Genomic DNA, 16,961 nt, shown 5'->3' on the forward strand with positions numbered 1-16,961 from the left:
TGATTTTATTAGGAAACTGGATTATAAATTACATATAAATATGAGACATGGCAAGACAGATGAGAAGCGGCGAGGGGCTCAGGAGACGTGCGCGGAAAGTGCAAACCAGCCCTCTTCTCTGTCCTTACCAACCTGTGGAGAGGAGGAGAGCAGTCAGGAAGTGTGACTGGTACATGTAGTACATCAGTGGTCCTGGTCTAATCTGACTGTCACTCAGGCTCATGAACTATGTCTGGGATTCACTTGAATGAGTCTGGACTGCAGTACCAGATGCAGCCACATGGACAAGGGTGGTGCTATTTATGAAAGAAATGTAATATAATTAGTGATGAGTGAATATTGGAAGAATGTCCGTGTCACCCGAACACAAAACACTCGTCATTCAAGGGGTACTCCAGCGAAAAAGCAGCAACCATATTCTCGAGACGCTAGAAGATGAAAGGGGTACTCTGGCGAAAATCTTTTTCTTTCAAATCAACTGGTTTTAGAAAGTTATATAGATTTGTAATCTACTTCTATTTAAAAATCTCAAGTCTTCCCATATTTATTAGCTGCTGTATGTCCTGCAAGAAGTGATGTATTCTTTCCAGTCTGACTACAGTGCTCTCTGCCACGTCAGGAACTGTCCAGAGCAGCAGCAAATCCCCATAGAAAACCTCTCCTGCTTCCTAGACTGGAAAGAATACACCACTTCCTGCAGGACATTCAGCAGCTGATAAGTACTGGAAGACTTCACATTTTTAAAGTAATTTACAGATCTATATAACTTTCTGAAACCAGTTAAATTGAAAGAGAGAGATTTTTGCCGGAGTACCCCTTTAAATATCCAGCTTCTGGAGAATATGGATGCCATCCTAGGAAGTCCTGGAAAACACAGATACAGGCTTTATCTATGTTTAACTGGCAGCCCGAGGGCGGCATCCATTTTCCAAGGCCACCACAGCTGAACACGGACGTTTTCCCGATGTTCGCCCATCACTAATTATAATAATACAAAACTAGTAGATGACTGAAGTAGGGGGAAGAGCAGGCAGCTAGTCCTCCACCTTACAGGAGCGCTATGATATCTAGTTACATCGAGTATGGACTTATTCCCTTTATCAGATTCCTTCTCTTAGGATCGGGGCTCACATGTCTCAGAAGGTGACGACCCCCACTGTGGTCTATGGTGGCAGTAGTAGCATGCAGTATACAGAAAGTAATGTGACTCCTGTGAGGCCCCTCCCTGTAGTGACGGAGCAGGGGTAAAGAACATAAACCAATATCTATCCATAATCTATATACCGTGTATACATACATACACATAATATATCATCTGTTGACACCGCACACATCACAGCATGGTAATGATCCGTTCCAGTCCCTACCTTTACCCGCTGCCCATCTGACACTGATCTCCGTCCTCTGGACGAGCCGCTCACTGATAGGTTGGATCTCTGAGAGGCACTTGATCTATAAGAAGAAAACGATTGTTAGCTCTGCGGCCCACACACAGGTGCCTCATGAATATAGATCACAGCCAAGAGAACAGGACACACAGACAGGAGATAGATAGATAGTAAGAACTACACCTATAGCTCCTGCCAGCGCCTGACCTTATACATCCTCCCGGGATGTCACCCCCACCAGTCTGACCCATCTATTACCTGCGCCCGCTGCCCCTGCTGCCTGGAGACGGGGTCTCCTCAATGGAGGAATCGGTAAACTGTGGCATCGGGATTACAGCATCGATCAGCCGCACTCTCTTTTCTGGAAACACAAGATGGAAAAGTTACAAACTAAATAACCCCGGGCACTACAACTCCCATCAGACATGTTAAGGGGGTTATCCAGAATTAGAAAAAGTGTGGCTACTTTCCTGTGTAGACAGCGCCAGCCCTGTCCTCAGGTTGTGTGTGGTATTACAACTCAATAGAAGAGAGCAGCAAAACCTCCACATCCAACCTGAGGACAAGGGAGGTGCTGTTCCTGGATTAAAGTGAACATGTCTGGATAACCCCTTTAAATAGGATCTCTATATCCCTATACCAATAGCCCCATAACCCCCTGCAGGGGACACTGGTGAGGACTAAAGAGAAGCCATTTAGGGGGAACTTTCTGTTGGAAGGATTACCAGGGATCAGGAAACACAATAACGGAGAGCGGCCAGAAGCAGTCCCCGGCTGGGTGCAGTACCTGACTCCTCCTGCTGGGGTGTGATGGGGGAGATGGCGGGTGACACCACCAGGCTCTGCTTCTGCTGCTCGATGAGTCTCAGGAGTTTATCCCGGGCCTCTGCGCTCTGACGATTCAGTTCCGCGATCCTCATCTCCAGAGTGGCTGGACTTTGTATAGACGGCGCCTCCTGCTGGACAGAAACAGGTCAGACAGCAATGATATCACTGGGTAATGCACAGACCATGCAGACAGCTCTCTATAGTCACACCGGTACCTCTGCTTGCTGTCATTAAATAGGAATCTTTACAGGAAATACAAATCTGCCTAGTCATGTGATGGACACGCAGAGCTCTGCAACTGTGATCACATGACTGACAGCCATTAATATCAAAATGAAGATTGCTTTTTACTGACTACAAGCAGAGATCTTATAAGGGAACACAACGTATAAGGAAAAATTCTAGCAGGTTTCATGATACAAGAAATGTCATTTATTTGCACAGAGCGTACTGTCCCTTTAAGATCTACCATATCCTTATTATTTGTCTTATACTGCAGTGACATCCAGAGCTATATTCACAATTCGGTCCGCTTCTTCCCAGTTCCACCCTCACTTCTCCTGCAATTTCTGAGTTTACAAACTTCATTTGGTTCTGTGCATTCTAGATGTTATAGTGTTTAAATCAGCTGCAGCTTACAGATAACCAGCAGAATCGTGAATGCAGCTCTGGATGTGACTGGAGCATAAAACAAACTAACTTAGGCTGGGTTCACACTACGTTTTTGCAATCAGTTATCTGTCTTTTGCAAAAAAAACAGATGGAAAAAATTAATGCATGTGTGTGCATCCGTTTTGGTCCGGTTTTCCATTGAATTCATTTTTATTGTAGACAAAAACATAGGGAACTGCATTTTTGTGTCCGTTAAAAAAAATGGATCCGTTTTGATCCTTTTTTTTATAATGGAATTCAATGGAAAAATGGACCAAAACGGATGCACACACATGCATCTGTTTTTTCCATCCATTTTTCATCAGTTTTTTGCAAAAAATGTAGTGTGAACCCAGCCTTAGGATAAGTATAGTGTTAGATTGGGTTCACACTGCGTTTTTGCAATCCGTTTAACGCATACGTTTTATGGAAAAATGGATGCAAAAAACGGGTGCAATTGTGTGTCAGTGGATCTGTTTTCCACTGACAACTTTTCTGTACGTAAAAAAAAACACGTTTCAATCCGTTTTTTCTTTATAATGGAAGTCAATGGAAAAGGGATCCAAACGGATGACACACAATTGCATCAGTTTTTTTCCATAAAACGTATGCGTTAAACAGATTGCAAAAACGCAGTGTGAACCCAGCCTAAAGGCCCTTTTCCACGGGACAATTGTCGTTCGCATAATCGTTAACGATAAACGATCCAAACGACCGCTATTGCGAAAGACCTGAAATCGTTCACCCATTTACAAGGAACGATAATCGTTACTTATAATCGTTCTTGCGGTCGTCTTGTTGTTGCTATTGCGGTCGTCACTACTGCGAACATCTTATTCAATGCGAATGATTTGCAAATGAGCAACGATAAAAATAGGTCCAAGTCTTAATAAACGATCAACGATTTCTCGTTCGGTCTAACGATTATCGCTTAGATTCGAACGACTTAGCGATAATCTAAACAATAATCGTCCCGTGGAATAGGGCCCTTAGGAATCATTCATTAGAATATAATGGGATCGATGGCTTCTAGGATGACGGCGTCTACTTGGCGTTACCTTATTTTCTGCCACCTCCTGTGCTGCGTCCATACTGTGGCCGGTCTTATGACTGAACTGCTTCAGCTGAGCCTTCAGGGCGTTGTTCTGACAGGTCAGCTCTGCCATCCGGGATACAATATCATTATTAGTCACGGCAGCGTTCGTTTCCCTGCTCTCCAGCATCTGGTGCTCAGTGACAAGTGCAGGACGGTGAGGATGAGGAGCGGAGACACACGGTATACTCGGAGCCGCTGACCTCCACCTCTCAGGACAATGGGCCAGGAGGTCTCTGTCAGATGATGAAGATACGGCGTCATGGCTGCTGAGAAGCACTGCAAGAAATGGATAAATAGCATGATGAGGGGAATATCCAAGGATTATCACTGATACTGGATACATGGAGGCTGATAGAGGCCTCACTGATACTGGATACCTGGAGGCTGATAGCGGCCTCACTGATACTGGATACATGGAGGCTGATAGCGGCCTCACTGATACTGGATACATGGAGGCTGATAGCGGCCTCACTGATACTGGATACATGGAGGCTGATAGCGGCCTCACTGATACTGGATACATGGAGGCTGATAGCGGCCTCACTGATACTGGATACATGGAGGCTGATAGCCGCCTCACTGATACTGGATACATGGAGGCTGATAGCCGCCTCACTGATACTGGATACATGGAGGCTGATAGCCGTCTCACTGATACTGGATACATGGAGGCTGATAGCCGCCTCACTGATACTGGATACACGGCGGCCTCACTGTACACAGGTCCCGGATACACGGCGGCCTCACTGATACTGGATACACGGCGGCCTCACTGTACACAGGTCCCGGACACACAACGGCCTCACTGATACTGGATACACGGCAGCCTCACTGTACACAGGTCCCGGATACACGGCGGCCTCACTGTACACAGGTCCCGGATACACGGCGGCCTCACTGTACACAGGTCCTAAATACATGGCGGCCTCACTGTACACAGGTCCCGGATACACGGCGGCCTCACTGTACACAGGTCCTGGATACACGACGGCCTCACTGTACACAGGTCCCGGATACACGGCGGCCTCACTGTACACAGGTCCCGGATACACGGCGGCCTCACTGTACACAGGTCCCGGATACACGGCGGCCTCACTGTACACAGGTCCTAAATACACGGCGCCTCACTGTACACAGGTCCCAGATACACAACGGCCTCACTGTACACAGGTCCCAGATACACAACGGCCTCACTGTACACAGGTCCCAGATACACGGCGGCCTCACTGTACACAGGTCCCGGGTACACAACGGCCTCACTGTACACAGGTCCCGGATACACAACGGCCTCACTGTACACAGGTCCCAGATACACGGCGGCCTCACTGTACACAGGTCCCGGATACACAACGGCCTCACTGTACACAGGTCCCGGATACACGGCGGCCTCACTGTACACAGGTCCCGGATACACAACGGCCTCACTGTACACAGGTCCCGGATACACGGCGGCCTCACTGTACACAGGTCCCAGATACACAACGGCCTCACTGTACACAGGTCTCGGATACACGGCGGCCTCACTGTACTCCGGTCCTGGATACACGGCGGCCTCACTGTACACAGGTCCTAGATACATGGCGGCCTCACTGTACACAGGTCCCGGATACACGGCGGCCTCACTGTACACAGGTCCCGGATACACGGCGGCCTCACTGTACACAGGTCCTAGATACATGGCGGCCTCACTGTACTCTGCTCCGGGATACACGGCGGCCTCACTGTACACAAGTCCAGGATACACGGCGGCCTCACTGTACACAAGTCCAGGATACACGGCGGCCTCACTGTACACAAGTCCAGGATACACGGCGGCCTCACTGTCCCCAGGTCCCGGATACACTGCGATGGCGGCGGCCTCACTGTACTCCGCTCCGGGATACACGGTGGCCTCACTGTACACAGGTCCTAGATACATGGTGGCCTCACTGTAACAGGTCCTAGATACACGGCGGCCTTACTGTACTCAGGTTCCGGATACACGGCGGCCTCCCTGTACACAGGTGCCCGATACACAGGTCCCGGATACACGGCGGTTTAGTCTAGGAGGCTGAGAGAAGCAGCAGGGTACAGGGCTCCTATATCTCCATCAGCCCTATATCTCCATCAGCCCATCACACTCTTTCCCACCAGGTTAACCCTTTATCTCCCACATATCAGACTACTTACATGAGGAATGATCCCCGAAATCTGACCGAGTTGTCTGTTTGGGGGGAGACAACATGATGGCAGGCTGAAAGTCCAGCAGAGAAGCCGCCTCCCCGAATGCAGCCGTCCGTGTAATACTGGGAGCACCATAACCAGGGTGGGGCGCTGCAGAGTCTTCATGTTCTTTGACGCTTTGTAAGCCTGCTATCAGAGACATACATACAGATTATGTAGCGTCACCCATCCTGCCAGTCAGGATGCTGGAGGGCACGGCTTAATGTTTACTCACCAGGTCCAGTCTTGGAACCAGACATGTGAGCAGAGCCGGAGCTGGTTGGAGCCTTCATCTGCTCTGGGCTGGCCATAGGAAGACTGGTGGCAGCCTCTCCAGGAGACTGTGACTGGTCAGACATGAAGTGGTGACTGCCCTGTAAGAGATAGGAGCGTTATGCACACAGCAATGAGGAGTAATCCAGAGCCATAGACCTGGGTCACTCATCTGCTGCAAAGGATCCTGCTACTACTGTGTGTCACTACAGACCTCACTATCCTCCTCCTGTAAGGAATATGGGGTCTCTCTGCCCCCCATTCCTTGGCTGGTTACAGACTCCCCATGTGCTGGGTACTCAGCAGGGAGTGATGCCGCCGGCACCTCTGATCTTCTCTGGCAAATAAAGCAGAGGGTCCCATACGAGGACTTTTCACAGGGGTCTTATGGGATAACAATGATTAAATATCTTTATAACAGGCTACTGATGGGGGGTCCAGACCTTGGGACGAGCAGAATGAAGGGCCACTGTATGTTAGAGAGTGTTGCTTTACTGCAGTCCCCAACACATTTCATGTCCTAGCACCTGCAATACCATCCACATCCACACAGATGAGAGTGGCGCTGAGCTGGGGCAGCACTGAAAGTGCCATAGTGCACACAGCCCCTCATATTCTTGGGCAGCTGGGCTCTCATGTTCACGGCCTATCCTATTCTATGGCACACCATCCTGACCCTATGACCTAGTTATGGGACATTACCGGGGACAGGGAGCTGCCTTCTTTTATAGCCAGGATCTCGGCAGTCAAGGCGTCTATCAGTAGTCGCTGTTCGCCGAGCTCCTCCTTCAGCCGTTGTCTCTCCAGAGACTCCTGTCGCAGCTGGCGGTCACTCTGTGGGGGAATCGGGAGACCCCTGTCAGTGATATACCCCAAATCCCAGCTCTGCCCACTGATGTGCCCATCTTACCTCCTTCAGGTAGGACACCAGGCGCCTTATAGAGCTGACAAGGGACAACGTGAAGCCGGTCAGCCCCTGTGGCTGCGGCATGGAGGACACTTCCCTGCCACTCTCCCTCTCATAGGTTTCCAGTTCTCTCTCCACCTCCTGGATCATCTGGTTCAGGACGTCCAGACTGGACTGACTGCATCCTGACAGCTCGTAGGTGGAGGTAGGCTGGGGGTCTGTGCTCCGACCGCTGGCAGCCTGGGAAGGTCTCTTCTTCTTCCCTTAACATAGCAGTAAAGTCCCATTAAAGGCATAGTAGTTTCCAGTCATACAGCTCCATCTCACAGTCCTGTTTGTGTGCTGCACGCTTTGGGTTTGGATAGAGGGGGCACAGTTTTATATCAGAAAGCTCAGCATTACACTTACCTTTACTCTGGGGTTTGCGGTGATGTAAGGGTTGTGGGTTTAACACGCGGCCGATGACAGAACTGGTCTGCGGCTCCTCGTGTTCCTCCTCGGTAAGACGAGTTTTCACCTTCTTTACCGCTGCAGTGGCGTTCAAAGCTGGAGAGAGAATCGGGACATACTGCTGGGAGGGATGAGGTAACACCGGAGGCTACCGCTACTGTACCGGAGCTATTGGTTCCGTCCATAACATGGTACACATGGCAATAAGAAGGTAACGGGTAAATACTTTGTATCCAACTTATTTATCTAATCCCATTTAGTGTTCACAGCTCCTATGCAAACTAATGTGTCTCTATGACTGCAGACTCCAAACCCGGCTTCTTCTTCTATCTGCCCCATCATTGGGGGCTCAAGGCAGTCAGCTATTTCCTTAGGTCACATGGATTACACTACCGGATACATAACCAATTTGACGTTGATTTACTCGAGCTAGTCCTCACCAGCAATGTCTTCACATTTAGCGGACAGGCCTTCCACCAGCACAGGGGCCCGGCTGGTTTCTGGAGATACAGATAACATCTTTCCAGCCTACGCACCATTTTGGTCAAGTTATATCGATGACATTTTGCTGGTGTGGACTGGCTCCAGATTGGAGTTTCATAAATTCATGGATTGGTTGAATACCCACCCTATAGGTTGCACCAGTGAGATCGAGAGAGACTTCATTAATTTTTTGGATGTAGAAATCCTGAGGATTGATGATCACTCACTGAGCACAACTCAACACACAGTGACCAATAGCCTTCTCCAATGGGAGAGCTGGCATTCATACTCTCTGAAAAAGGGGATACAGGGACAGTACTTACGTCTGAGAGGTAGTTGATCTACATGACTGACTGTAAAAAAACTAGAATGGAAGGGTCGCTTCCAACAAAGAGGGAATCCTAACAATGTGATTGATCAGGCAATGGAGGGAGCAACAGCCACCACAGAGAGGGTTGAGCTTCTAACCCCAAAGAGAAAACAAAAAAAAAAAAAAAAAAAAGAATAATTGGTTCTTTGGATATATTGGGATATTTTACGATTAGATGCCACCGTGGGAGAATTGATACCATCATACCCTGCAGTCATGAAGGGAAGAGCATTGGTGATAGGGTTATCTATGGCAACTTTATTCCAAAGCATAATCAGACTTGGCTGTTTCCCGTGTGGATCATGTTCCGCGCGTCCGAATGAACAGAAAACACATAGATTCTGCTCGGCAGTGAGCGGGGAGGAATTTGGGATCAGGGATTTTACCGGTTGCCGCACTCGAGGAGTCATTTAGAAGGTGAGATGTACATGCCCCCAGGAATATGTGGGAGAGAATACAGGATCATGTGGGCAATATCAGGAGAAAGGATAATACCCCTCTCATGAGACATAGGAATGAGACATGAGGAAATGGGAAAATACACCCTGCATTTTCCTGTGTCGCTGCAACTTTAAATTAAAGACTGAATGCCCCCTGGTCTCAATGCCCTCTGGTCTCAATGCCCCCTGGTCTCAATGCCCCCTGGTCTCAATGCCCCCTGGTCTCAATGAGCAGATCTATTCTGCGTGTTTTCTATGATCTGAGAAAATACATACAGCCCGTGCTTCATGAGATTTTAAAATAGGATACCAGCCATGAACTACCAGGTTTTTTTTTATTTACTATGCCCCTAAAATCTTTCTATATTTTTAATGACCTGCTCTGCTGTTTTCAGCAGTTTAGGATTTATTTTCATAATTTATAGGTAATGTGCAATCATTTCTATTAATGGTGGAACGTAATTCACAGCCATTTATTAATGATGGTTAACGGAGGTTTTTGCTAAAACTTTCTTGCGGTTCCGATGTTTAAAGGGAACCTGTCTCTAGGTTTCAGCAGCTGGTGGGTGGAGTTTCCTGCTTCTCATGAATATCCAGGACTACTGAGCTCATGCACAAAAAAGGTAGAGGACTGTACTCTGATTTGGAAGGTGAGGGAGACTTCCTGGGTCATAGCAGATCCACTTCAGGCTGGGGCTTACATCAGGGGACAGGACTGTGAAGGTAATCTCTCCATAGCTGTAACCCCTCTCTCCCCGGACAGAGAGTGCTGCATGTATGTGCCACATCTGCCCTGCTCATTCCTTCATGCTCCCTGCAGTCTCTGTCCGCCCTTGTGTTTCCCATCCTCTCCATTACTGTACCGTAACTTTTTTTATATAATATTCCGCTGTTTCTAAATGTTTGTTTCATTTGTTTTACATGTTATTCAGAATTCTAAAAAAAAATCATTATTTTTGAGGTGTGAAACCAATTCATTTCAATTATTTTTTAATGGGAAAATTTGCTGTTCACTCCCCCAGCCAACCGTATACATTACTGAAGAACTCCGTACGCCCACAGGAGATCTATCCCCAGATGAAGATAAATCGACATGTTAATCTGGATGTTCCTCCCAGTGTGAACACCTCCTTATCACCAACGACTGAGGGGTAAGATAGTGTTTTCTTCATTTTTGTGCAATTCTCTTTGTTTTTGATGTATTTATTATTGACTTTAATGAAAATTAAAAGTTATATTTTATTACTTGTATTCTGTCAGTGAACAAGAAAAGGAGGCACAGGGTATAGAGGCTGTACTCTGTAAGGCTGGGTTCACACTACGTTTTGGCAACCTGTTTTTTCATCCGCTTTTTGCAAAAAAACGGATGAAAAAACAGATGCCTTTGTGTGCATCCGTTTTGATGTTTGTTTGTTTTTTATAATGGAAGTCAATAGAAAAACGGATCCAAACGGATGCACACAAAGGCAACTGTTTTTTTCATCGTTTTTTGCAACAAAAAAAAAACAAAAACAAAAAAAAAACGGATTGCAAAAATGTAGTGTGAACCCAGCCTAACCATGGAGACACATGAGTCTGTTTAGGAGCTGTATACACAAAGGGGGACATTTAGGAAGGTTGCGCCACTGGCGTCCGTCAGGGAGGAGGTGCAGAATCGCCCCTTCTCCCTGGTGTATGCCAGCCATATCCCCCGCTTGCCTGATGGCCAGTCGGGGGTGGGGGTGTTGAGGATGGTGGTGATCAGCAAGGTGGGGATAAGGTGTGGCCTCCTCTAGTGCCAGATTTACCATGATTTACACCCACTCACAGGCATAACTTATGGCAGAAATCTACACCGGCTCAGGAGTGGGTGTACACTTCCAGCAGCGGGGCAATTTAGGACCAGTGTACGAGTACCTCGGTCTTCATAAATGTCTCCCAAAAATGTTAAATTCTCCATCTGATTATTTGCATCAATGTATATATAAGCAGGAGCAATAGGAAAATGGCAGAAAAGGTGGTTGTCATCAGTTATAAAGGGGGCTGTGGTTCTTACCAATCTGGCCATCTGGGGGGGGACCACCCGCTCTGGGCGTTACAAGGGGGTTCTCCATATTAAGTGCCACATCTCTGGACCTGGACCACTGTTCTGATGTGAGACGAGAACTCTCTTCATCCAATATCCGGCGAACCCTGGAAGACAACGCAGCGTTTTCCATTAGTGACCGCTCAGCTCAACACGACTCAAGCCGCCCTCCAAGACACCGACCAGCATCCCCCATAGTGTCACACACCAGGCCAGCTCACCTGTCTGTACGGAGGCCAGGCTGGAAACTGATAGATACATCTACATCATCATCATCATCATCTTCTTCGCTGTCCTGATATTGGGTGTCATCCACTTCATTCAGAGCCTAAAATCATAGGAGAATTCAGACTATACGCATCACTCTACACTCATATCAATTCCTCCATTACCCCGTATCATCTTCACCAGGCGGGAAGCCGTCCTGCCCTGAACCTGTGATTAGAAGATCTCCGCCTCTCAGACTGCAATGCCTGCTCCAGTTACCTGAGAGTCCATGATGCTCTCGCTCAGGATGGACAGGCGGGTTGGGGGGTCCTTCTTTTGGGCTATGGGGCCACGTGAAGTTTCCAAGTCACAGGAAGGTGCCATGGTCACATGTGGGAAACCTGGAAATAATAGGAGAAACACCTGTACATGGGGGATGTCTATGGGCAGATAAGGGTTAGGTGACTCCCCCCACAGCTGCCCCACATACAGGAGATGGATAATGTCGGCCATATCGTATATATACCTGTGTGTCTGCGGGGAGCATCCCCAAAGAGATCCTTCACCACCGCCATAGCCCGGTCTGATCGCTCCAGGACATCCTTCATCTGGTACTGATCAGAGAGGATCTGCGGCAGAAGCACAAACACTCCCATAATACACCAGAGAATTACTAGACCTCACCTCAAATATAAAATAGGTGCACCAATAATATGAATGAAAAAACTAATATCAGATCCTGATCCTGAGTTACATCCTGTATTATACCCCAGAGCTGCACTCACTATTCTGCTGGTGAGGTCACTGTGTACATACATTACTGATCCTGAGTTACATCCTGTATTATACCCCAGAGCTGCACTCACTATTCTGCTGGTGGGGTCACTGTGTACATACATTACATTACTGATCCTGAGTTACATCCTGTATTATACCCCAGAGCTGCACTCACTATTCTGCTGGTGGGGTCACTGTGTACATACATTACATTACTGATCCTGAGTTACATCCTGTATTATACTCCAGAGCTGCACTCACTATTCTGCTGGTGGGGTCACTATGTACATACATTACATTACTGATCCTGAGTTACATCCTGTATTATACTCCAGAGCTGCACTCACTATTCTGCTGGTGGGGTCACTGTGTACATACATTACATTACTTATCCGGAGTTACATCCTGTATTATACTCCAGAGCTGCACTCACTATTCTGCTGGTGGGGTCACTGTGTACATACATTACATTACTTATCCGGAGTTACATCCTGTATTATACTCCAGAGCTGCACTCACTATTCTGCTGGTGGGGTCACTGTGTACATACATTACATTACTGATCCGGAGTTACATCCTGTATTATACTCTAGAGCTGCACTCACTATTCTGCTGGTGGGGTCACTGTGTACATACATTACATTACTTATCCGGAGTTACATCCTGTATTATACTCCAGAGCTGCACTCACTATTCTGCTGGTGGGGTCACTGTGTACATACATTACATTACTTATCCGGAGTTACATCCTGTATTATACTCTAGAGCTGCCCTCACTATTCTGCTGGCGCCATTTACCTCCATCATTAGGGCCAATCGCCGCTCCTGTAGAGGGTCCGGGGTGCCCCCATTTTTTGTCCATTCTTTCTTTAACAATTTCTTCTTTAGTTCCCATTGGGCCAGGCTTTGATTCTTTGACCTGTGGATCTCATGACGATGCGCCTGTAAGGGATAAAAAAAAAGGGGGAATTCAGTGACCCGGAGAGACAGAGGTCACCTGCACCGGATCACAAACCCGGAACAACGGTCAATGATTCTACTGTTAGTGAATAAAGTTCTTCCTGATTACAGCTGCAGGTCTGTCACAGTGTATCAGAGCTCTGCGATGGTCCTATTCACTGACAGCAAGCACAGCTCCTGAAAAAAGCCCCTCCTATCCCCACATGCAGACCCTCCCCCACCTCCATACCACTGCCATCACATGAGCCCTCACCAGCTCCTCGGGAGTCGCACGATGTACCTCCAGGTCCTGTATCGAACTCTGAAAAACAACAGACATATCCTGCTAAGACCCCGAGACAAAGAAATGCAGGGGGCTGAGTACCTAAAACTAGAGGGGGCATGTAGCACAAGGGGCACCATATCCATACAGACGTGAGGTCATCACACAGCACGCCATAATCAATTAGACCCAAGGATTCTGCCGCTGTGGGAGGAGCCAGTGGTTTCAATGCTGTGGGAGGAGCTAGAATCACAAGGCCCAATATGGCGGCCAGAGCTACAGTCACCACGGTATATTCCAGCAATAAAGACAAACTTACATCCCAGGCCTGGCGCACTTGTGTCTTCTTCTTACTGCCCCCGACTTTCCTTACTCCAGATCGGCCACTAGGAGGGCGATGGTGGCGCCCCGACATCTATGGAGAGAAGAGGAACAGTGAGGACCCCCAAATACTCATCCTCCAGTGCCCTCCTAATCCCGGACCCCTCATCACCCCCCAGTGGCTCCCTGATCTCAGACCCCTCATCACCCCCAGTGACCTCCTGACCCAGGACCCCTCATCACCCTCCAGTCCCCCCCCCCCCCGATCCCAGACCCCTCATCACCCCCCTGATCCAGCACCCCTCATCACCCCCAGTGACCTCCTGACCCAGGACCCCTCATCACCCTCCAGTCCCCCCCCCCCGATCCCAGACCCCTCATCACCCCCAGTGCCCCCCTGATCCAGGATCCCTCATCACCCCTCAGTGCCCCCCGGGCCCCTCGTCACCCTCCTAATCCCGGACCCCTTATCACCCTCAGTGCCCCCCTGATCCCGGACCCCTCATCACCCTCAGTGGCCCCCTGATCTCAGACCCCTCATCACCCCCAGTGACCTCCTGACCCAGGACCCCTCATCACCCTCCAGCCCCCCCCCCCCCCCGATCCCAGACCCCTCATCACCCCCAGTGCCCCCCTGATCCAGGATCCCTCATCACCCCTCAGTGCCCCCCCGGACCCCTCATCACCCTCCTAATCCCGGACCCCTCGTCACCCTCCTAATCCCGGACCCCTTATCACCCTCAGTGCCCCCCTGATCCCGGACCCCTCATCACCCTCAGTGGCCCCCTGATCTCAGACCCCTTATCACCCCCAGTGCCCCCCTGATCCAGGATCCCTCATCACCTCTCAGTGCCCCCCGGACCCTTCATCACCCCTCAGTGCCCCCCAGACCCTTCATCACCCCTCAGTGCCCCCCTGATCCCGGACCCCTCATCACCCCCAGTGCCCCCCTGATCCAGGATCCCTCATCACCCCTCAGTGCCCCCCGGACCCTTCATCACCCCTCAGTGCCCCCCGGACCCTTCATCACCCCTCAGTGCCCCCCAGACCCTTCATCACCCCTCAGTGCCCCCCTGATCCCGGACCCCTCATCACCCCCAGTGCCCCCCTGATCCAGGATCCCTCATCACCCCTCAGTGCCCCCCGGGCCCCTCGTCACCCTCCTAATCCCGGACCCCTTATCACCCTCAGTGCCCCCCTGATCCCGGACCCCTCATCACCCTCAGTGGCCCCCTGATCTCAGACCCCTCATCACCCCCAGTGACCTCCTGACCCAGGACCCCTCATCACCCTCCAGCCCCCCCCCCCCCCCGATCCCAGACCCCTCATCACCCCCAGTGCCCCCCTGATCCAGGATCCCTCATCACCCCTCAGTGCCTCCCGGACCCCTCATCACCCTCCTAATCCCGGACCCCTCGTCACCCTCCTAATCCCGGACCCCTTATCACCCTCAGTGCCCCCCTGATCCCGGACCCCTCATCACCCTCAGTGCCCCCCTGATCACGGACCCCTCATCACCCTCAGTGCCCCCCGGACCCTTCATCACCCCTCAGTGCCCCCCGGACCCCTCATCACCCTCAGTGCCCCCCTGATCCCGGACCCCTCATCACCCCTCAGTGCCCCCCGGACCCCTCATCACCCTCAGTGCCCCCCTGATCCCGGACCCCTCATCACCCTCAGTGCCCCCCTGATCCCGGACCCCTCATCACCCTCAGTGCCCCCCTGATCCCGGACCCCTCATCACCCTTAGTGCCCCCCTGATCACGGACCCCTCACCCCCTGGTCGTTCTCACCTCTCTGAGCTCTAGGACCCGTTCTGGATTGAACGTTACCGCCGCTGCGGCCTCCAATGGGCGCCGGGGTTCCGGCTTCTACATCACTTCCGGTGCCGTCCCTATGACAACTGTCCAACAACGTTAATTGACAGTTGGGGCAGTGACAGGCAGCGGCGGATGGAGGGCTGTGCGGCGGCTGCGGGGATCGGTGGCGGAGGAGCTGTGTGTCCTGCAGGGAATAGCCTGAGCGCTCCCAGCGGCCGCCTCATATACTGCAGATGAATGTGCTGTTATATCGCCCCCAGCGGCCGCCTCATACACTGCAGATGAATGTGCTGTTATAGCGCCCCCAGCGGCCGCCTCATACACTGCAGATAAATGTGCTGTTATAGCGCCCCCAGTGGCTGCATGTGCACACAGCCGCCTCATTGGCTTCAGTCCCCCGGCTTTCAGCATGGTGCTTATGTCTATGCAGGATAGAAGACTTCAGCTTTATGTCTCCATTACAGATTCTGGAGCTGGACGGTGCATTGTACATTAGACAAGGAACAAAAACTCCAGCAAAATGGTGGACACCCCCCCCACCACCACCACCACCACCAACTCCAGTATTGGTGGCCCTCCCACCAACCCCAGTATTGGTAGCCCTTCCACCAACCCCAGTATTGGTGGACCCCCCACCAACCCCAGTATTGGTGGACCTCCCACACGACCCCAGTATTGGTGGCCCTCCCACCAAACCCAGTATTGGTGGCCCTCCCACCAACCCCAGTATTGGTGGCCCTTCCACTGACCCCAGTATTGGTGGACCCCCCACTGACCCCAGTATTGGTGGATCCCCCACGACCTCAGTATTGGTGGCCCTCCCACCAACCCCAGTATTGGTGGCCCTTCCACTGACCCCAGTATTGGTGGACCCCCCACCGACCCCAGTATTGGTGGATCCCCCACGACCTCATTATTGGTGGACCCCCCAATGACCCCAGTATTGGTGGATCCCCCACTGACCTCAGTATTGGTGGACCCCCCACCGACCCCAGTATTGGTGGCCCTCCCACCGTCACCAGTATTGGTAGACCCCCCCACTGACCCCAGTATTGGTGGCCCTCCCACCGACCCCAGTATTGGTGGACCCCCCACCGACCCCAGTATTCGCGGTCCTCCCACCAACCCCATTATTGGTGACCGCTACCATACGTATTGTTATTTTTTTGCTACAGTGAATAGCATAAGGCAGTTTACAATCCAGCCACATCAGGCTTGTATTCTCTGTGGGGAAAGGAGCTAGACAGTCAAGTCTCTGGACTCTAACAGGGGCACACAACTAAGTAAGCCAGTTTATATCTTACGAACACTAGGGGATCACGCCTTTTGAACGCCTAACAGGGATCATCTTGCCCACACCATGAACCTCTCTAAACAGAAGCTATAGGAACTGACCCCAGTGTTACTAAGGTACAGAAAGTCTATGTATCCCACTGCGCATCGCAGGACAACTGGAAAGAT

General features: G+C 50.5%; 1 protein-coding gene across 3 annotated transcripts; it reads right to left on the minus strand.

Annotated features, from left to right (window-relative positions):
• Nucleotides 1-4: 4 nt before the first annotated feature.
• SPICE1 (spindle and centriole associated protein 1) lies at nt 5-15,833 on the minus strand. Of its 3 annotated transcripts, none has more exons than XM_069945520.1 (18): nt 15,474-15,833; nt 13,679-13,774; nt 13,351-13,398; nt 12,936-13,079; nt 11,887-11,989; nt 11,640-11,761; nt 11,375-11,481; nt 11,124-11,260; nt 7,754-7,891; nt 7,349-7,608; nt 7,141-7,272; nt 6,401-6,539; nt 6,133-6,312; nt 3,926-4,239; nt 2,176-2,347; nt 1,647-1,749; nt 1,368-1,452; nt 5-132 (listed from the first exon to the last, which is right to left on the minus strand). In XM_069945520.1, exons 2-18 carry the CDS (start codon nt 13,772-13,774, stop codon nt 79-81), a joined length of 2,334 nt encoding a protein of 777 aa, XP_069801621.1. In that variant the 5' UTR covers nt 15,474-15,833; the 3' UTR covers nt 5-78. The 3 variants fall into 3 exon arrangements, with proteins under 3 accessions (XP_069801621.1, XP_069801619.1, XP_069801620.1); XM_069945518.1 differs by having other exon boundaries at nt 6,133-6,315; nt 15,474-15,832; XM_069945519.1 differs by having other exon boundaries at nt 2,176-2,344; nt 6,133-6,315; nt 15,474-15,831.
• Nucleotides 15,834-16,961: the final 1,128 nt, after the last annotated feature.

The sequence above is a fragment of the Dendropsophus ebraccatus genome, chromosome 11 (genome assembly GCF_027789765.1).
Source record: "Dendropsophus ebraccatus isolate aDenEbr1 chromosome 11, aDenEbr1.pat, whole genome shotgun sequence".
Classification (NCBI taxonomy): domain Eukaryota; kingdom Metazoa; phylum Chordata; class Amphibia; order Anura; family Hylidae; genus Dendropsophus; species Dendropsophus ebraccatus.

Coding starts and splice junctions, on each gene's coding strand:
- SPICE1 (XM_069945518.1), bottom strand. CDS start 13,774: ATGTCGGGGCGCCACCATCGCCCTCCTAGTGGCCGATCTGGAGTAAGG. Junction 7,273..7,348: donor TGGTGTCCTACCTGAAGGAG/GTAAGATGGGCA, acceptor ATTCCCCCACAG/AGTGACCGCCAGCTGCGACA. Junction 2,348..3,925: donor AGGAGGTGGCAGAAAATAAG/GTAACGCCAAGT, acceptor GTTTCTGTCCAG/CAGGAGGCGCCGTCTATACA.